Source organism: Scardinius erythrophthalmus (assembly GCF_964197995.2).
Source record: "Scardinius erythrophthalmus genome assembly, chromosome: 24".
Taxonomy (NCBI): Eukaryota; Metazoa; Chordata; class Actinopteri; order Cypriniformes; family Leuciscidae; genus Scardinius; species Scardinius erythrophthalmus.
In genome coordinates, this window is record NC_138244.1 from 14,602,008 (window position 1) to 14,622,695 (window position 20,688).

A 20,688-nucleotide genomic window follows, 5' to 3' on the forward strand; every position below is an offset into this window, starting at 1 on the left:
TGGACATTGGAGTTTGATTTAGTTCATTGAATGTGTGTGCGCATCCCCACAGGGTGTTTCGTAATAAGCAGGTGGAGTCTCCACTCACAGCCATCGATTTTACCCCAGATGGGGCTGGATTGGTTGTGGGCTCAACTCAGGGCAGGATCTACCTGTATGATTTGAGAAACCTCAGCGCGCCAATCAAAATCACCACAGCTCACAAGACGTCAGTGACCTGCATTCGCTTCCAGAACTCCACCTCTAAGTTAAAGGTACAGCTGTCTACGTTATGTGTACAAAAACACATTTCTACAGAAGCACCCTTCATGTTTCATGTGAGGTAGTGTTTGTTTTTATTAAACTGACTTATCTCCGTATCACCGTAACAGAAATGAATGAAATGGGGAACCACGTTTAAAAAATAAAGACAAAAATAAAGCACATACTTTTTTATTTATTTATTTCTGAAGAAATAGAAATAAAAAATTCTGTTCTAGGAACAATTAATCAAATTTTTCATCAATTTAACTAATTGATAAAAAGTGTAAAACATGCAGTGCATTTTATTTGAAATCAGAAGACATTTTAATTAATGTATAATTAGTTCTTAAATTGTATTTATTTACTTTTGATTTTTTTTTGTAACATCTGATGTTTTTTTTAAAAAGTATGTAACATGCATTTTATATGAAATTATAATTTTTATTCAATTAGTTTGAACTAATTGAATTGAATTGAATTGAATTGCAATGAATCTATTAATTTATTAATAGATTCATAAAGGATTTCACATTTTTGTAACATTATATAGTTTTAAAAAATCTGTTCTAGGATTAATAAATTATTCACATCGAGAATATACTTTAATTGATGAATGTAGTTTTTATGATTTTTGTGTAATTTATGCTGTTTTAGTGATTTATGTATGTATTTGGAAGTAATGTAGCTTGCAGTGTGTTTATATAAAATTATACATTTTATTTCATTAGTTTTAATTAATTTAATAAAATTTTCAATAATGTAAAGGCAAATTATTTCTTAAATTGTATTTGTTTATTTACTTTTTACTCTTTTTTTAATATTATCTGTTATAATTTTAAAACAGTCTGTCCTAGGAATAATTATTACAATTTTTCAGATGGAGAATGTATAATTCACTGATTAAATTATGTAACATGCAGTGTGTTTTTATGAATTTAGAATTTTTATTTAATTAGTTTGAATTAATTTAATTAAATGTTAATTAATGTTTTAAATGTAATTGATTTATTTTACTTTTTTGTAACATCTGATATAGTTTTAAAAATCTGTTCTAGGAATATTTAATAAATGATTGTGATTATTATTAAAGTATGTAACATGCCATATGTTTTATAAGAAATTAGAAATTAATAAAATTAATTTTTATTTTACTAGAAAAAATACACACTTCCCCTGAAATACAGTATTGTCCCTATATTCAATAATGTTTACTTGTGAATACTTCTGACTATAATGCATATTTAAAAGCCAGCCCTGTTTCCACAGTCCACTAAAACATCCAGCAAGTCTTCTCAATCAAATAAGCGGATTTCAGTAAAACTGAGCGGTCAGCAGACGGGACCTTCCACTCCAACATCTGCAGTTCCTCCCAGTGTGCCTGGTTTTGATTTTCCTGGAGATGGCCAAGCCCAAGTCACAGGTCAACCTTCCTCTTTATGACTATAGAAGGTTTTATTTTTGCTCAGTTAGCATTAAAGCCTTGTTTGTAGCTTTTGCAATGGTTTTAACGGTGCTGAATGTGTCGCTCTTATAGGCCCTGCAGGTGAGATGTTCTCCCGAGAGGCCGAGGGTCAGCACAGTCAAGATCAGCTGCCCAGTGTGGAGAAATTTAGCGGCATAGGTCGGAACAGCCATAGCCTGGATATTTTCTCCCCACTTAATGATGGTAAAATCGCTGATGTTGCTTCATTTGCATTTTTCATGTATTGTCCTTGTCTTCTCATTTCGTGGGTCCATAATGTGCGTTTCCATCCTCTCTGTAGGTTTCAAAACACATGGTTTTGGTGATACTCCAACTTCAAGAAATGGTGAGTGTTTTCAGCTTTTTGTTTATTATGTTCAATCATGTATGGCAATGTGGCGTGCGATGATTACATGGCTCAATGATTGTTCGACATGTAGGAGGCAGTATAGATATGTTCTCGAGGGAAGCAGAAGGTCAGCACTGCACTGACCGGTTCACAGTCGGCAGAAACAGCTTGGACATCTTTTCACCTGTACGAGATGGTGAGGGAACTTTTCACAGCTCCGGCCTCTATTTAATGTGTACACTTACTACCGTTGGCATTTTTAAGATTTGTTAATGTTTAAAAATTCACCAAGGCTGCATTTATTGATTAAAAATTCAGTAAAACGGTAAAATTTGGAAATATGTCTACAATTTCATATATTCCTGGTGCGAAGCTGAATTTTCAGCATCATTACTCCAGTCTTCAGTGTCACATGATCCTTCAGAATTCATGTTAATATGCTGATTTGCTGCTCAAGAAACATTCCTATCAATGTTGAAAACAGTTGTACTGCTTAATATTTTGTGGAAACTGTAATACATTTTTTTTCAAGATTATTAGATTAGAACAGCATTTATTTGAAATTTAATCTTTGACACTTTTGATCAATTTAAAGTGTCCTTTATGAATACAAGTACATACTGAGCTTACTGACCCCAAACTTTTAATTGATAGTGTGTGTGTGTACACATGTATATACATATTTACTAATTAAACCATATCTCTATAGATTATAAAGGGCACAGACTGAGTGATGCATCAAGTGGAAAGAAAGGCAAGTTTGTACTAACGATATTTTAATAAACTGTAATGAGCGAAACAACATGGTTTTATCTACCTTTACCGACATAAGCACTTCCTGTGTTACTAGACTTTGAATACCTACCTCATTTCCCTGGTGGGTCGTCCCAGAGGAAGACCCCATTGGGCACTCCAGGAAGTCGCTGCTACAGTCCATCTGTGGTTCAGACTCCTCCACCAATCAAAGAAGAGGAGCCCATCACTACCCCACCACAACAGACCGATGTACAGAATGGCACCAAGGTCCAACTCGTTTTTATTATCATCCAACACATTTTTGTATTCATGAATTCAACTTACTTTCCTCTGGATTATTGACAGGTGGAGAAAAATAACGGCCTCCGCCACGAGTATGATGTCATAACCACGCCACCTGCTGCTCAGAGCACACGCGTTCAGTCCACGCAGCCGCTCAACACTCCTGAGGCCAATCAGAGGAGAGATCTGCTCACCCAGCTCAGCTATGATTCGCCTGTCAGCGGAGCTCCTCCTGCAGCTGCACCCGGTATGTTTGAATGGGCCACAATTAGATTAAAAGCCATTTTAATGGGACACAATGTGTGACAGATGTTTTGATCTAAAGCTCCAGCGGCAGCAGTCGTATCTGGAGCCGAGGGCCGTGGAGCGCCACTCACCGCCGTTCAGATGAGCTTTGTCCGTAACATGATCCACGAGGCACTAGAGGACTTCAGGTGAGTCACCACATAATAGAGTCATTTCGAGATCATAGACTGGGTAAACTTAATTTAAAAAACTGTTTTGTATTTTTATATTTTTTTAAATGTCATTTATTCCTGTGATGCAAAGCTGAATTTTCAGCATCATTACTCCAGTATTCAGTGTCACATGATCCTTCAGAAATCATTCTGATATGCTGCTCAAGAAACATTTATCATAATCAAATTTATTAATTGAAACTATGTATATACACTAATTAAACCATACATTCTTTAGTCATTTAGATATTACTGACTAAACTAACTCGAATTTTTTTGTTGTTTCCTCCAGGGATACCTGTCATAGAGACATCATCAATCTACAGGTGGAGATGGTTCGCCAGTTCTATATTCAGCTGGTACATTTGTTTCTTTTACCAACCAAATCCATAATTAAATAGCTAGAAAAAGAAATCTAAAGGTAAAAATGAATATTACACCCCTTTAAAAGTGAACATTTATCTTTTACAGAATGAAATCCATGGTCTGATTGAGAAGTACTCTGTGAACGATTCGCTCGTGGAGGAGATAGAAAGACTGAAGGAGGAAAACAAACGACTGCGAGCCAATTATTAATGACATCCGCGTCTCCCACTGCGGCAGTCCGGAATACTGACCGGAATCAGAGGACGGATAGTAGCTCAAGTTTCTACTGGTGCCTTTACTCTGCAGACCACCGCCCACAGTCTGCTTTTCCATTTGTCATATTGGCACACGATTTTGTATTTGTTTCAGGTTATAAAGCGTGTTTTGTAAGATTTATATGCCTTATAATCAGATAGCAAGGAAGAGAACACGCTTTGTTTTTTTCTCCAATGTGTGTGTTTTGTATATCCTGACTAGTTTACAGGGAAAAAAAATGACACGTATTGGCACTTAGGATTGTAAAAAGCATGAATGTGATAGAGTGAAGAAACATCTCAGCGTGGATTTTGCCACTTTTGAATTGTGCACGTTTGAGATTGTTGTCCGGATCATTTTTGCAAACCACATGCCAAAAATGAAAGGCCACTGGTGTTTTTGTCTAAGAGTAGAACTGTAGGTGTTTTCCAGCTTTAAAAGGAGTGTATGGAGATTGTGTGAATGCTAGTGCTTCAATACATGACTTCTTTTGAATCAGTTTCATACGATCTTGACAGTGCATTTGGCAACAAAAAGCAAAAGACTAACTCAAAAACATTGTCCTGTACGCTCTGCACCTAATCTGCATTTGTAAGGTGCCTTCCTATGGCCTGGCCTAAATAAATTATTTCTGCATTCATCTAAAGCTGTGTTTTCTGTTTTGTACAAGCATGACTATCAAATGAAAAGGTATGCGTAAACAATTGTTTTATGTCAAGCGCTAGGGTTGTTTTTACCTTGAGGACTTTTATTTTGCCTAAGATGTCTATGGTCAGTAAATAAAATTAATATTTTTACGTAAATATCACCTTGAACTGTTTACGTATAACAGCAGCAATAACATTCTATTTGTAGCCAGCTAGTGTATCAATTATTTAAAGTTTTGAGGACTTTTATTTTGACTTCATGTTTTCGACGACTGCAGATGTAACACTCCTGTTTATGATTTTCAAAGCGGCCAAAGGGCAATATGACACTTTAGCAAGTAAGTAGATTAAAAACAACTCTTGTCCTTTTTAGTTTTTCAGTGTTACAGCTTAAATCTTTTCAGTATCCAGTCTTAAGATTTTATGGCCGTCTGCTTTGAAAAACCTTGAAAGATAGTCAACAGTCCAGTCATTTTATGAAAAAAGGTAGGACAAATTGCAACAGAAGCAAACTCAACTGATTTTGTATCCTCAATATATGCTGAGTAAGGGAAAAAAAGCCCCGAAGAATCCCGGAAAAAGACCCAAATATTTATATATATATATATATATATATATATATATATATATATATATATATATATATATATATATATATATATATATATATATTCATACGCCTATTCATTTTTTTTCTTCACGTGAATAGGGTAACATTTTTAACCTTTAGACATCACCATGGAAATTACTGAGTTGATTACTTACATCAAGACAAACAAAAATATATTACAAGTTTTTTTTAATTGTTTGTTAACATGGACAAACGGTGCATAATCTAATTACGTATATGTGCTAATTTGCATAAATACCACAACATCTAAACATTGGGTATAACCAGGTGAAAATGTCTTGTTGAATCTTGTTGATATATAACAGTAAAATACTTAATGTTAAGGTCTGAATGGAACCCATTCAGGCTACCGTGGGACTGTTTCTGGGGGATGAGTCTGAGGGAAGAACAGGAGACAAAGGTAAGGAGAATGCAGAAGACAGGTAGGTAAAATAAAAAGTGAATTCCCAGAAACAGTCCCATGGACCCAGCCCCAAACCCCATCCCTGCAATAATAATGAATAAAGGCTGGCTTAAAGTACTTCTTCCTTGTTTTCCATGAATGAATAGGTGTATGAATAGGCTATATTTGGGGCTTTTTCTAAACTTTCCCCTAATGGGATTCTTCAGGGCTTTTATTGAGGATACAAAATCAGTTTGAGTTTCCTTCTGTTGCAATTTGTCCTAGGTTGACCCCCATTTTGTCTTAAAATGACTGGACTATTATACGCAGGTTGTGTTGGGCTGAGATCAGAACAATCACTGGGAAATGGCCAATCCACTCCGAGCAGAGGTAGCGAAACTGTACAAAACTGTGAGTACACTGCCCCCTTCTGCTTTTAAATGCCATATGTAATATATACATAGTAGGCCTATGTTTCACTAAATTTATAATTGTAACAGTGTCACAGGCAGGGTTCATACACATTTTAACCAATACTTTTCCATGACTTTTCCATGACTTTTCGGCACATTTCCATGACTATGTATTCCTGAAAATGTCAGTCGACATTATAAGAATAAAAATTTGTGTTAAAATTTACCCTCAAAATTAATACCGTACATTAGGGGTGCGCAATATTGACAAAAATATGTCTCGATATTTTCAAAATTTTGTTGATAATAATTAGCCTAGATGATATTTTACTGATTGTGTTTTTGTACTGGTATCCTGGCCGGTTTAGGCCTGTTGTTGACAGCAGACTCACGAAGATATTCATATTTTTTATATTCTATGCAGTGGTCAGTTCACAGCAGTGACCGAAATTAACATTTTTATTAAGGGGCAAAATTTGCCACCGTAAACTGATTTCCAGGGGCATTTTCACCTATATATGGACATTTTTTCTAAACGTATTTAGAGGTATGCATCACCTTTTATGTCAAATTCTAACATTCAAATTAAATTATATTAGAATAACACAGTACTAATGTCAAATTAAATCATTAAATTAAAATCCATCCTTGCAGTGTAGAGGTGACACAAAAGCGGCATCAAAACTGGCATTAGCCTATATTTATACTTCATTTACAATTGCATAAATAAAGCTATTCAATATTTAAATGATTTATAATTTTAACTTTTTAATTAAAGGATACTTTAAACATGAAACTAAAACCACCAGTAGGTGGCGGCAAGTCACTGTCTTAATAAGCGAGTTATTGGAGTCATTTATTCAACCGATTCGTTCAAACAGCTGATTCCTTCCGAAAAACAAGTGATTGTTCATTGAATCGTTAAAATGATTCGTTCAAAACGCGGATTTCATTAAATAAATAAATAAATCATCGATGTCTGTTGGACTACGACTTTATTATGAAATTCTCGTCCGCGATATAAATTTAAAATTGACAATATTGTGTCCAAAAAGTAACTCGCAATGTTAACTTTATTGTTAATTTAACTGTTGTATAAAATAAATAGCACATTTGCAATTGTGCAAAGGAAAACGGCACTCTTGCTCATGTGATATTCTAATATAACAACATAATATGATATAAATATAAGACAAAAACTCATTTGGGGACATGACATCTATAACTGCACTGACACATCACGCAGTGAAAGCAAGCATGAGAGACAAACGCGATGTCAGCTCGCACTCGCAGTGCCTCGTGCATAGTTAAAACAATGATTACAATATCATCATAGTTCATAGACAATATCGCACACACTCCTAAGAACACATAGAATGAACTCACAATTGAACTGACATTTACTCGTTTTCTTCTCTCCTCTCGCGTGCAGGAGACAGACGTAGGCTAATATTCTGCGTATATCGTTTCACATGCGGCCAGAGCAGCAATCCTCTTTCCGCTACATTCTCGACCCACCGGTGCTTGCAAAACTTTAGCATGCTCGTGCCACTTTCCTGCCATTTCAATTAAATTTCTGTCAGCACCGACTTCGCCTCAGCAACATGTGAATCGGAAGTGAACTGAACGTTATGCCGCCCGAAATAAGGACGTTAAGACAACGCGAAATATTTTTTTATTAAACAGTTTTTGTATTAATCCCATATTATGCTGTGTAAAAAAAAAAAAAAAAAAAAAATCCATGACTTTTCCAAAACTTTCTGGGTCTTTTTATTTTTCCAAAACCTTTCCAGGCCTGGAATTTGCATTTTTCAAATTCCATAACTTTTCCAGGTTTTTTCAAAACGTACGAACCCTGCACAGGGGTTTTAAATCTTAGTAACCACAAGGTATTGAGTCCAGCTACAGTGAAAATGTCCCATTATTTTTGGTAGCAACACAACTTTTGTTGTCTATGCACAAAATACCTCCAAAAATATCTATACACTCAAATATATTAATTGTAGTAAACAGTGTGATGACTAGCCACGGTCTACGTCACAGCCTTCCTTTATATCAAGAAAATAAACATATTAAAGTATTTCTACTGCCTGCAAACATCTGTGACTCCTGTAATCCTGTCTTATGATTCTTCTGCTTGAAGTTGCTGTTTCTTGGACGGGAGTATCCGAAAGGAGCCGACTATTTCAGAGACAGACTGAGGGCTGCGTTTGCCAAGAATAAAGATGTGCGAGACCCAGAGAAGATCAAAGAGCTCATCAGCCGAGGAGAATTTGTGGTGAAAGAGCTCGAGGCGCTGTATTACCTCCGGAAGTACAGAGCTTTGAAGAAGCGATATTACGAAACGGAGTGAATCAAATCTCATGCTGCGCTCGTGCCTACTGTCATTTACATAAACAGAACAATAGCTATGTAAAGACTGTAATAGCTACATGTATAATTTATTCTCCTAATTACATTACAATAAAAACAGGCAAAAATGTACAGAAATTGATTTTATTTGAAGATCGTAACAAATGCAAGTTTCGCTATTGCTAACAGTGTTGAATTGTTGCCACTGGTGTGATTTTCGTATCTGATATGTTTTAGAAGGATCTTTCTAATAGATCAGTTGGTTGGCAGTGCCTTATGCTGGTTCAAACACCAGACAATACTAATTTAAAAAGTGTTAAATAACACTCAAAATAAGACTAAAAGACAAACGGAGTCACATGACCAGCTGTGAGGTAGAAACTGAGTCCTGAAGTTGTGCGTGCTCAAGAAAAACCACCACTGATATCCGATATATCCGCTCTGCAGATGGGACAGGTGGCGTTTTCCTGTAAGAAAAGAGGAGAAATTATTAGCAAAACATGACTTTGAAATGAATTATGGGATTGTGTCGTTAAAGCGAGCCAGACCTTTAGCCAGCGGTCGATGCATTTCACGTGGTAATCGTGGAGACATGGAAGCATCCTGAGTCGTTCACCCGTCTTGTACTCGCTGAAACAGATCTGGCAGCTGCAAAGACAGTATGATTACAATACTGCATTATGGGAAATCTCATTTGTGGCGTCCTGCTCTGTGACTTACTCTGTCTTTCCTGCGCTGTGCGCGGGATCGTAGGTTTTTATGGGCAGCCGTTCGATCTCGGCCTTAGTCAGAATGTTCTTGGATACTACAGCACCTTGTTGCTCCTCGAACGCTAAGAGAGCCTTATAAAACAATGAATAATATAAAAAATGAGGAAGCACGCAATAATTAAGCATGTGATTTCTGTGAAGTAGCATAACTCAAACCTCATAATTATTTCCCTGGCTGTCATCAAACAAGTTCGTTTGTGAGCGGGTCGGTCTGCGTCGGGAATTATGAGCTCTGCTGGATTGCCGACGACCCTGTTGTCTGCCTGTCCAATACAAAATTAAATAAAACTAAATGTATATATTTTAAAATAAATAAACAAATATACATACATAAACTACCTTTTTTTAAAGAATTATTTTTTTAAGATGCATAAAATGTGTTTTCTATAAATGCTGTTCTTTTGAATTTTGAATCCTGAAACATCTATCACAGTTTCCACAAAAATATTACTCTTTTCAACATTGATAATAATAAGAAATGTTTCTTGAGCAGCAAATCAGCATATTAGATTGATTTCTGAAGGATCATGTGACACTGAACACTGGAGTAATGATCCTGAATATTCATGTTTGCATCACAGGAATAAATCACATTTAACTTACAGTAAAAAAAATAATAATATTGTATATATTATTCACAATATCACTGATTTTACAGTATTTTAGATCAAGTAAATGCAGACATGAGTATAAGTCTTACCGACCACAACGTATATTTTTATTTTTAATTATTTAATTATATAAATATATAAGTGATTCAAATCTTTAATTCAAATGAAATCAGGACAGAATCAAATGATTTCTATTTGAGCTGATGTATCTGGATCATCTATGGTGACTTACGGGGTTGTTCTCCAAAGATGGCCTGCTGTAGCTCTGCAAGCTCAGTGTCTCCATGTGAGAACGAAGCCGAGTTCATCAATGAGGCCCAAGGAGAGATCCAGCCCAAACCAATACAGGGATCAACCTGCATGAAACCTGCATCACTTTCTGTTTGCTTATGTTCACAGCACCATCATTCAGTGCTTGGAAGAAAAACAGCAATGCGAATAAAGTAAAAAACAACAACTGACCATATGGTTGTGGCCGTTTCTACTTGGCGATCTGTTCTGTTGCCTCTGCTGCTCCATCCGCTCCTCCATATCAAACTGTTCCTGCACACACCAGAAATAACAGAGTTAGTCACTTCCCTAATGTTGCTCGATAAGGACCAGCAGAGCGAGTCGTACCTGAAGGCTTTTGGCATACGCCTCATCCTCAGCCATCTGAACGGACCGGACGATGCTCTCGTCATCGTCAACATCATCCTCTATGATGACAATATCTTCTGGTATCGCACATAGAGGTGAACTTGCTGGCCCTTGCATTCTCTTTGCTATAAACGAACAGAAAGACTCTTTATAGAAAGGTTAATGAGCAATATCCAAACGTGTGGATCCTGGTTAACTGTACCTGCATCCAGGAGTAAAGCTTCATCCTCAGTGGCGAGTAAAGGGAAGTGTGCTGTTGTACTTTTAGAGGCTTTAGATTTGGTCTTGCTGTAGATACTCTTTTTGGACCTCTGTTCCCTTCCATTGCTTGCGTTTAGTGTCTTTTGCATAGAGGTACGACCGGTCACTAGCAGCTCGTTTAAATATGTCGGATCACTAGTTTGATCCGGTGCGCATGTGGAAGACCCAGCTGAGGACGAAGGCTTGCAAGATGCAGAAACATGAGAGGCAGAGGAGGTTGCTGGACGTGGAGACTCCAACCATGTAAAATCAGAGGGTAAAAGAGACGAGGCCGTTACAAATCCATTTGCTCCCGGCGTAATGCCGGAGTATCCGCTCAGTGCACTTGGATTTGAGTCCTCCAGTCTGCGCCGCTTCATTGTTCTTAGGGAGGCTGGAGTGGTGCTGAGGTATCCTGGGATGTGTTCTCGTCTTTCCCATTTTTTCTCATACAAACAGGACGAAGTCGCCTACAATTAAGAACAACGTTTTAATCAAGCATAAAAACATTTATAAATATAACTGAAAAAATTTAATCTTCTGAATGGAATACTAGAATTCTGAAATTGCATACTGTACTGTACTGGTTTGCAATTTCATATCACTGGTAGCAGAGGTGGACAGTCAGTAACAAAGTACATTTACTGTACTTAACTACACTTTTTGAGTATCAGTATGATTTTTTTTCTGGAAACTTTTTACTTTAACTTCACTACATTTTAAAAACAAATATCATACTTTTTACTCTACTACATTTCTGTCAAGGTCCTTGAGTAGAAAATAGTAACGTCAGTCGGGGTGATTTTGGTTGCATTTTGGTTTGAAATTAAAGTCGGGTTGATGTCAGAACCCGACTGATGTTGGTTTCTGAGTGACGTCACCCAATTTTCATGTTCAACCACAATACAACGTCTGTCCAATGTTGGAGATTAACGTCAATCTGACGTTGGATTCTGACATCAACCTGATTTTCCTTTTCAACGTTTGGTTTGGTCTTCTAAATGCGAATTTTGTCATTGTTTTGGAGCACACTAGCTTACAGATAACAGTATGGCAAACATATTAATACTAAAAGCCAAAAAACTTTAAATAGGGCACTTTTGGAGGGAACAGCCATTTGGGTGTCCGAAACCATTGTGGACGTTATTGAGTGCACTTATTCAATCTCACATTTAATCCCACTACTGGAACTGTGTACTAGAAATAAATTTGATATTGATATGAGGGTAGGTAGGGAGTACTTCTGTACTTTTACTTAAGTAAAACTTAACAACTTTTACTTGTAACGGAGTAATATTTGACCAGTAGTATCTGTACTTTCACTCAAGTAAGGAAGTTGGGTACTTTTTCCACCTCTGCATGGAAGTGCTGGAAATGAAAGGTCAAGCATGCAGGGATACAGTATTCTCTGTTGCACACTGCACGTTTTAGCAAATGTAGTAGGACATCCAATACTGGTATGCATACAGAAAATGTTATACTGTGCGTACTGCATACATACTACAGAAATAGATTAGTATAGTAGCATGGCAATGTGAACTAGCACTTTTTCTCTTACCACACTTTTGTCGTCATCTTTTTGGGAGTGTCGTTTTCCTCTGTGAATCAGTGGGCTGTAAAATTAAGTTCTTTGCTCTCGTTAATATGAATTAACGACTTATCTATTACATGCCAAACATACAAATAATTTATAATAATATGATATTTACAAATGAAATAGTACCTAGGGGTCTCGGGAACAAAAGTGGAGGAGAATTCATGAGGCAGCTGAGGGTCTTCAAACAGGTAGTCGCTGTCATTCAACAGACAGGCGTTGTTCAGGGAGTCCGGAGTATCTGGCTCCATCCGAGGACTGTACAGAGGACAACCGGCCTCTGTGTCTGAGCTTTTCTGTAGGTCATCCATCACTTCTGAATATGGCTTAAAGTGTTTGTACTTTGGCTATAGCTGAAAGGCTGTGTGCTGTTGAGTGTAGGAAGAGGGGAAACAAGACACGAAGATACATAAAATCCTCTTTGACGATTTGTAATTATGCCCCCTTTAAAAGTTCAGCGTTTATACTTAATATCTTACGGACAAGCAAAAAACGTACAGCTCTTTGTTAGTGAATTAGTTATTCATGAAATCCACAGACAGGAGTTCGCGGTCCTCCGGGTGTGAGCGAAAAAAAAAAACAGCACCGATGGGTTTAACGTTAACTGACATGCGGCGAGGCAGCCGGTTGGATTCGACGTTTAACCGAAGCTGGAAACCGTTTAACAATTTATTATATTAAAATCGTAGGGCCATAGTTTACTATGGAATTGAAATACATAACTCACCATCTTTACAAATCATACCACTGTGAAAAGCAAAAATCTTCGCTTATATACCGCATCAGCGAACAGGGAAGTCACAATGGAAAACACCGCCATAGAATTTTCGGGTTTTTTCCGGTGACGCCACTTCCGGCACATGGATAGTTGTATTTAAAGGATCCTTATATTTTTTCTTACTCTCATGTAAAGAAAAAGCCTTATCTTATTCAAATGTCAAGCGCGTTTAACTTTTGTCAAATGTGTAGTTATTTTTTTCTTGAAATCTATTTGAATGTTCATTGATCACTTCACATAAATGTAACTCATGAGACATGCAAGTTCATTCAGTTTATATATATGTATATGAAGAGTTCAGATGCAAAAGCCTCTAAATGCCATCTGAAATTTTCTTATTGAATGATCATTTTTATGAAGCTTGTATAGTTAAGTTCAGTAATTTCACTTAATTACAATTAATAGGTAATCTTCAATGCCATTTAAGTGAAATTATTGAATTTAAATATACGAGCTTGATAAAAATGATCATTCTGTAAGAAAATTTCAGATGGCATTTAGAGGCTTTTGCATCTGAACTCTTCATATACACATACACACAAACACATTTAAAAAGTACTTTTTTAAGAAAATGGATAAAAAATATTGATGACTCATCCTACACAACACATCATTTTGTCCAATCAAATGCTCTCTATCATGAGAATATCCCACCCACCAATGCCATCTGTAACCAACAAGCAAGCAGTAAAAAATATGCATGGCTGTGTTGTGGGTTATTTTAAAAAAGGGAAAGCTCTTTGACTTGTCCCACCCAAACTATTCTGTTTCAATAGAAAATTCCTCAACACAGGCAGGAAAACTTTTAAACTTGACACTAGATTAAAAAAAAAAAAAAATACAGAAACATCTATTTGGATAATTTTATATAATACAACAGGAGTACAATTATTTATTAAAATGAACAAATTGTTGTAAAAGAAAAAACAGAGATAACTTATAAACTCATATTCAATAAAAGAAACCTTCCTTTTAGAACATAAGGTTAAGTCATCCACACCGTATTTCTATTGATGACATTAGAACAGAAATAGTTTTTTCAGAACAGCATGGATTGGAGGGACTTCCGAACAGTGGCCATCTCCTGCTGTTGCTGTAATAATAAAATAAAAACATTGTTCATAAATGTTAAATACATTTTCATTGGTTTGGAATTCATTCTTACATTGAACTGAATCTGCTTTTTATGAAAAAAAAAAAATCTTTCTTGTTTTCCATAAATGAGCTCCAAGCCTGATTTAGTAACTTTGGTGATGTAGCATTCATTACACTGAGAGACTATTTAAAGCAGACATGTTTAATATCCAGAGTCTAAACTCTGTTGTGTGAAATCTTTTCGTGAAGCACTCACAGTGTCCATCATTATCTTCTTCTGCAGAAGAGCCATCTCCTTTCTAAGCTCCATCTGGGTGCCCTGCAGGAAGCCTTCGTGGCTTTTCTCCATCTCCTCCATGTTCTGCACAGAAATTAAAGACCTCACTCGGTCAGACAAATTATGAAAAAAAAGGTCTTGGTTGATTTTCAAATAATTAAAGTGATGATTGCATCAGTAACCTTGACAAACTGCTCATACAGGTCTTTGATGGTTTTCATTTTTTGGTTTTGCACAACCCTTGCCTGCTGGAAGAGCTTCTGCTGCTGGCGAAACAAATTCTGTGAAAACAGAAATTAGGAAGTTCAAAGGCAAAGTGAGAGACGTTCACATCAAATATCTCTAAATGGCTGCTAGATATCCCAAAAATCGGTATTATATTTTTCACAAGACCCTTAATCCTACAATTAACATTTCCCTTAGTGGGATGTTGTGACCCAAAATGACGTTGCAACTTTTAAAACTTCTTGGCTTCATCTTTATGACGAATGTCTGGCTCTTACACAGTGCCGGTCCTAGACTTCTGGTGGTCCTTAGCAAAACTTTGTCTGGGGGCCCCTGTCAGTGCGTTCATAAAAAAAGCCGAAATGACCCCAAACCCCTTAATCTATTCTTTCAGAGCAGTTTCACTGTCAACCAACAACAGTGAGTTAAAACATTCAGTAATACAATAAAAAATAAAAACAACAGGACTGTGGCGAGCAGGACGAGGGCCGTGAGAGAGCACCGGTCTCGTATCTCTCACGGAGGAGCGGAAGCATAAAAGGAGGAGCAACGCCAGTGGAGATCGAGAGAGGAACAGGCCTGGACTTGCATTGTGTTTGATGTTTTATTATATGTGACAGCAGTCATCCGTGAGGGGCTGCTGTCTTTTACTTTCATTTTGTATTTGTTTTGGTATTAAAATGTGTGTTAAAGTTCACCGGTTCCCGCCTCCTTCCCATAACAACGAATTGCGTTACAAGGACAAATACAACAGAAAAAAAAAGATATGAACGAAATGAACAATTTAGCCTACTGCTACTTAGTGATGCACCGATGTGAAAATTGTGGCCGATACCGATATTCATTTTGCTGTTATGGCCGATACCGATATCTCTGTATAGAAAACACATTTTTATGATAATCAAATAAAGAGCTATTTTCCATTTTTTTACTTTTGTAATTTATTTTCAGAAATAACTGATATTGGGCACCTTTACCTGTGTGCAAAATATGTCATCAGATTTTCAGAAGAAAAAATAAATAATTATACAAAAATATTTTTTAATAAAGGATACAAGTGTGTCCTGAATTCACACTATGAATAAGGATGAAAAGGCAATGAATAAGCAATGTCAATGTCTGAGAGTTTTGTATAACATGCTCATTGGGTTAAATGGTGAGACTGACAAGTGCTGAAAAACTGTGCTGTTGAATTTACGCCTCCAGCTCAACGATTGTGTCGGCTGCTTTGTACCTAACCTCTGTCATTTAAGAAACATCCAGAAATTTCCCAGATATTAATAAACACCCCTCAGCAATCTCGGATATATTAAGGGAATCCCAACAAAATCCCCGTGCATAAACTTTCAATTATGTCCATGGTACACGTCAACACACGCTGAACACTTGCTATGTGTACGTGCTACGTTTAGGCTTGAATAAAGTTGGCCTGCAGCTACAGTGGATATTTTAATTGTTAGCGTGCTTTTCATCCATTCAATGGTGAAACGAAACTCTTCTTATCACTCAAGGAAGATATTTTTCCACCTCCACATAGGCTGTTTTTTTTACTTGGGTGACAATACATCAAGACTTTAGAGTAAAAGCAAGCTGCAGCCAATCGATACTGTATAGGCTTACTGACCTCGGCCTGGAAGTGTACGTGCATAGCCCGAAGGACGTTATAGCTTAATTTCTACTATGTCGCCAAATATATGGATTGAGCCAAACTGGACTGTTTGGCAAGACGACTGCTGTTCTTTACAATTCCTATTACGACCATATAACTACATTCTGCCTGATACTAGGGCTGTCCCTTTTGAGAAAAATCTAATTCGAACGGGTATCAAATATCAAGCAATGTATTCGAATATCTACGAGTCAAAAAACGATCAGTCAAAAAATGCGTCATGAAGAGGAAAAAAACATATATAAGTCGCACTGGACTATAAGTCACATTTATTTAGAAATGTATTTCACAAAAAAAAAAAAAAAAAAATGTTACGGACGGGACAGTTCTCCGTTATGGACGTAAACGCTCTGAAAGCGGCACTAAAAGACTGCTTTAAAACTTTCACAGAGACCTCAAACAGAAAGCACAAAGCCTGTCTTTAAATTTAATTTCGTTTTGTATTAATTGTATCTTAATTTTAATCAATGTTTCATCAACCAATTGCCAATAACCTTATTTTAATAAATAAGAAGTAAATATAGTAGAAAATATTTAATCACAACACGGAGGTGCCGGCGCGTGAACCTGGAGCTCGTCTCATAAATAAACCGAAACTCAGCATATAAGGTAGCCTACTTGCCTCACAGACCTGAGACATATATAGAAAGCTTGAAATGTGTACTTTTAAACAGAACAATTCAAAACGAAAGAAAACTGACTGTTCTCTGCTTGTCATCCGTATGAAATGTGCATTTCTCTCAGGCGCGTTCACTACTGCGAAGATCGCGAGTCGGCATCGTCAACTTCACACGTCAAATACACAGGAATGATTATCGGCCTGTTCACATCGGCCCTATTTGGACATCGGAATGATACCGATGTGTAAAAAAATTACCATATCGGCCGATATTATATCGACGGCCGATATATCGTGCACCACTACTGCTACTAATAGCCTACTATATAGAAATTGAATAAAGAAAAATTAAATGTAATTTTTTTTATTTAATTAAGAAATAAATACAAAAATTCATAGTCTTCAATCTATTTAAATTAAATACACATTGCTTCTTATTAAAGTTACTAATGTTATTCAGTGTAGAGCAGTGAATGATTCTCTCATTTTCTTTTGTTGTTTGATTAACATTAAATGACACAGATGGCACTTTAAGATCAAATGCACAGATCTAATGCACTGAGAAGCATTCGTTTACTTTCCAAGCTGCTTATGTTCAGTGAAGGGATAACTGAATGTGTTCCCAGGACGGACATTTTGACACATTTTGTGTATTTGTCCGTTTAAGCGCATGCCCGAAGCCCAAAGTAGCCTGTACTTAGGGGTGTGCGATATCATGTTTTTTAATCGTGGACGATTAAAATGTCTCCACGATCTGCTTTTGAAGAAATATTGTAGTATTGTGCTACAGTGCATTCTATAAGTAGCAGTTCTGGCATCGCCGTCCCAACATACTGTACAACGCGACGTACATACACATCACACGTTAATGCAGAGGTACGGGACACTGCAATTCATTTGCAGTTCATTATTTGCATGTGCTTTAAAGCCTTGACGGTTAAACATTTAATTTGCGTGCTGATGTGCTGTTCTAACATGCGCTTTTCTGAGTACATATACCCGAAGCACACATGCACTAAAAGTACATTTGCAAAATAGTAAAACCAACTCGAAAATAATCGTGATATGATTTTTGCCATATCGCCCATCCCTACTACCCTGGAAATCCAGAGTTCTCGTGAAAGCACAATTTGAATTTGCTCAGCGTGTTACAGTTACTCTGGTGTTGAGTAATGATGCTCATTAAATATGCCCCTCGATCTGAGCTGCACCAATCACATCGGGTTATCTGATATAGGCGGGCCAGAGGCTGTTGAAGAATTTCCCTTGTCTCATGTGAAAGTCTGAATACTGTAATGCCAAGCAGAAAATGCGTCACAAGGATAAGAGAATGTAAAAGTACCCAAAAAGTCTGTAAATGCAGGTGCTAGGATGCACTGGCAGAAAAACATGTTTTTTAAGATGTTCCACCAATAGAAGAAGGTCTAGGGAGAAATGTTTCTAATGGTGGCAAGGCCACAAGGAGTGACAAAGAAGAAGAGATAGATATGAGGGTGCCCATTGGGCACCTAGCGATAAGAGAAAGTATAAGACATGAACACTGGCCATTGTAACCTCAGATGACCAGCTGGCTTCTCACTTTGTTGCTTGTCAATAAAGTTAATTCTTCTGACCTGGAACCTCGACTCTGATAAACTTCTTTGTGACCTGATCCAAGGACTTTGAATTTTCTATAACTTAATAACTACTTTGAGAACTGAACCAAAAAGAACTTTGAATTTGCCACAACATGGCGAGCTAAACAGATGACGACAGCGCTGTGACGTCGAAGTCATTAGTAAACATTGCAAGATGGCTATGGATGAACACCAGTTGTTTGAAACGGCTTTGGTCACTACAATGAACGAGTTAGACTTGGCTTTTTATCTAATACAAGAACAGAAGACGTTCCTTTGCAAGAAAGACGTTTTTGCTGTTTTGCCGACCGGATACGGTAAGAGTATAATCTACCAGTTAGCTCCGCTGGTAGCTAAGCGTATGGGGTTTATTGTTGTGATTGGTTTACACGTGACGTTACATGTTTGGACTGATTTGGATGTTGGGTGACAGCGCATCGCTTTAAAGGAAAAGAACAGAAAGTGCCATTATGTTTTCATAATCGTAGGAAGGCAAAACCAAAAACTAAACTAAAACACAGCCCTAAATCATTTTTGAGAGCTATGCGTATAAGGAGGACCTGCACTGCTCTTACATTTAGTTTCTCCTCCTGCTCCTCAGATTTCTGAACGTCAGTCTCCCACTGCTGAAGCACAGACAACACCTGCTGAGAATAATCTTGTGTCAGCTTCTGCCTGCAAAAAAAAATCAACATGAACATCAGAGTGGATGTGAATAAAGAAGAATGTGTCATTTTCCACACAGTGCTTTCATTTACCTCTGATTCTGCTGGCTTTTCCACATCTGCTCCAGTTTCAGAGTGCTGCCTTTTAAGGAGGTTTTGGTGAGAACCTCCAAGCGTTTCCTTTTGGTCTGCATGGCCTTGCTGATGTCCGCTAAATGGCAGTTCAGTCATGTTTTTGAGTATTAAACAGTATTTCAAAGCAGACTATATGCAGTTGTCGACTTCACTTACCACCGAATCTTTCCAGCATATTTTGAACCTCATTCCTGAGGATAAAGGACAGCAAATGATTTTTCGATCCAGAGAAAGGCTTCATAACTTTGGCTAGGTTTATTTATCTTGCTGACTTACCCCATACCAGCATGTACTAGTTCATCGTCATCAAACGTCTCTGCAGATCTTTTCTTGGTCAGCTTGTCAATGATTGGAGTTTCTAATACATCAGAACAACATAAAACATGCTTCACAACTACATCATTTGCTCCCTCTCTCTCTATAAATATAAATTAAATAGATTTTTAATTAAAAACAATTTAATTATGTAATTAATTACCATGATAAAACCTTTTCATTTATTTCTCTCTCTAGCTATATTATATGTACACATAAATATATAATTATATTTAAATTAAATAAACATTTTATATATCTGCTCCGGGTGTGTGTGTGTGTGTGTGTTCGCTACTCACTGCTACCATGGTATTACCTGTAATGGCATCACTGTAACACCAATTACCGTTTTTTAACAGTATATAATTATAAAACAAACTATTTAGTAATAAAACACACAGACACACCATCTCTCGTATCATCCTCAGATCCGCTTCCTTTCTTTTCCTCCAGATTTTTGAAGTCAAACGCTTTCAGGTCTGTGGAGCTGTCAGTGTGTTTGGTCTTCTTGTTTTGTTTTCTCCCTGAAGCTGCCATAGTCTCACTGTATGAAGAGTAACGTTATTTAGCTTAGTCTGCAGATCTATTCAAATACAAAGCAGCAACAAATAACAAACCCGCACATGCTAATTCAAAAAGTATCACTGAGCTCATTAGATCTAACGTAATATCGTTCATAATTAAAGCATTGTATTAAAATAATTTAAACCAGATATCATAGGTTATATAAAACTATTTTTATTCACAAAAGCTAAAAAAAAAAATACTTTATGTAACGTTACGGTTAAGTTACCTCTCAGCAAGAATCATCTGGAACTTACCTGACGAGTGTGTGTGATCGCTC

General features: G+C 36.8%; 4 protein-coding genes across 9 annotated transcripts in view; 2 read left to right on the top strand and 2 right to left on the bottom strand.

Moving 5' to 3' along the window:
* Positions 1 to 4,814, top strand: part of nedd1 (NEDD1 gamma-tubulin ring complex targeting factor) — a 7,241-nt gene extending 2,427 nt beyond the window's left edge. Inside the window, exons 4-14 of the mRNA XM_081355849.1 lie at positions 53 to 254; positions 1,510 to 1,663; positions 1,778 to 1,909; positions 2,007 to 2,051; positions 2,146 to 2,250; positions 2,764 to 2,808; positions 2,905 to 3,077; positions 3,156 to 3,339; positions 3,418 to 3,526; positions 3,843 to 3,909; positions 4,022 to 4,814. Coding sequence (XP_081211975.1) covers positions 53 to 254; positions 1,510 to 1,663; positions 1,778 to 1,909; positions 2,007 to 2,051; positions 2,146 to 2,250; positions 2,764 to 2,808; positions 2,905 to 3,077; positions 3,156 to 3,339; positions 3,418 to 3,526; positions 3,843 to 3,909; positions 4,022 to 4,126 — 1,321 coding nt within the window. The 3' untranslated portion in view covers positions 4,127 to 4,814. The remainder of the gene's footprint in view (positions 1 to 52; positions 255 to 1,509; positions 1,664 to 1,777; positions 1,910 to 2,006; positions 2,052 to 2,145; positions 2,251 to 2,763; positions 2,809 to 2,904; positions 3,078 to 3,155; positions 3,340 to 3,417; positions 3,527 to 3,842; positions 3,910 to 4,021) is intronic.
* Positions 4,815 to 5,091: 277 nt separating this feature from the next.
* On the top strand, positions 5,092 to 8,734 carry lyrm5b (LYR motif containing 5b). Of its 4 annotated transcripts, XM_081355988.1 has the most exons (4): positions 5,114 to 5,156; positions 5,774 to 5,849; positions 6,162 to 6,242; positions 8,388 to 8,734. In XM_081355988.1, exons 3-4 carry the CDS (start codon positions 6,198 to 6,200, stop codon positions 8,595 to 8,597), a joined length of 255 nt encoding a protein of 84 aa, XP_081212114.1. In that variant the 5' UTR covers positions 5,114 to 5,156; positions 5,774 to 5,849; positions 6,162 to 6,197; the 3' UTR covers positions 8,598 to 8,734. The 4 variants fall into 4 exon arrangements, with proteins under 4 accessions (XP_081212112.1, XP_081212114.1, XP_081212113.1 ...); XM_081355986.1 differs by lacking the exon at positions 5,774 to 5,849 and having other exon boundaries at positions 5,092 to 5,156; XM_081355987.1 differs by lacking the exon at positions 5,774 to 5,849 and having other exon boundaries at positions 5,116 to 5,304.
* On the bottom strand, positions 8,670 to 13,478 carry LOC308684724 (uncharacterized protein). 3 transcript variants are annotated; one of them, XM_081355985.1, is made up of 12 exons: positions 13,178 to 13,293; positions 12,949 to 13,100; positions 12,580 to 12,818; positions 12,415 to 12,469; positions 10,819 to 11,326; positions 10,596 to 10,741; positions 10,440 to 10,520; positions 10,210 to 10,333; positions 9,523 to 9,629; positions 9,317 to 9,438; positions 9,145 to 9,244; positions 8,670 to 9,063 (listed from the first exon to the last, which is right to left on the bottom strand). In XM_081355985.1, exons 3-12 carry the CDS (start codon positions 12,759 to 12,761, stop codon positions 9,001 to 9,003), a joined length of 1,488 nt encoding a protein of 495 aa, XP_081212111.1. In that variant the 5' UTR covers positions 12,762 to 12,818; positions 12,949 to 13,100; positions 13,178 to 13,293; the 3' UTR covers positions 8,670 to 9,000. The 3 variants fall into 3 exon arrangements, with proteins under 3 accessions (XP_081212111.1, XP_081212109.1, XP_081212110.1); XM_081355983.1 differs by lacking the exon at positions 12,949 to 13,100 and having other exon boundaries at positions 13,178 to 13,478; XM_081355984.1 differs by having other exon boundaries at positions 12,949 to 13,298.
* Positions 13,479 to 14,084: 606 nt separating this feature from the next.
* On the bottom strand, positions 14,085 to 20,382 carry sycp3 (synaptonemal complex protein 3). Its single transcript, XM_081356801.1, has 8 exons — positions 20,252 to 20,382; positions 19,806 to 19,887; positions 19,686 to 19,720; positions 19,488 to 19,605; positions 19,305 to 19,404; positions 14,783 to 14,881; positions 14,580 to 14,684; positions 14,085 to 14,321 (listed from the first exon to the last, which is right to left on the bottom strand). The coding sequence occupies exons 1-8, from the start codon at positions 20,379 to 20,381 to the stop codon at positions 14,268 to 14,270; spliced, it is 723 nt and encodes a 240-aa protein (XP_081212927.1). The 5' UTR covers position 20,382; the 3' UTR covers positions 14,085 to 14,267.
* Between the last annotated feature and the right edge of the window lie 306 nt (positions 20,383 to 20,688).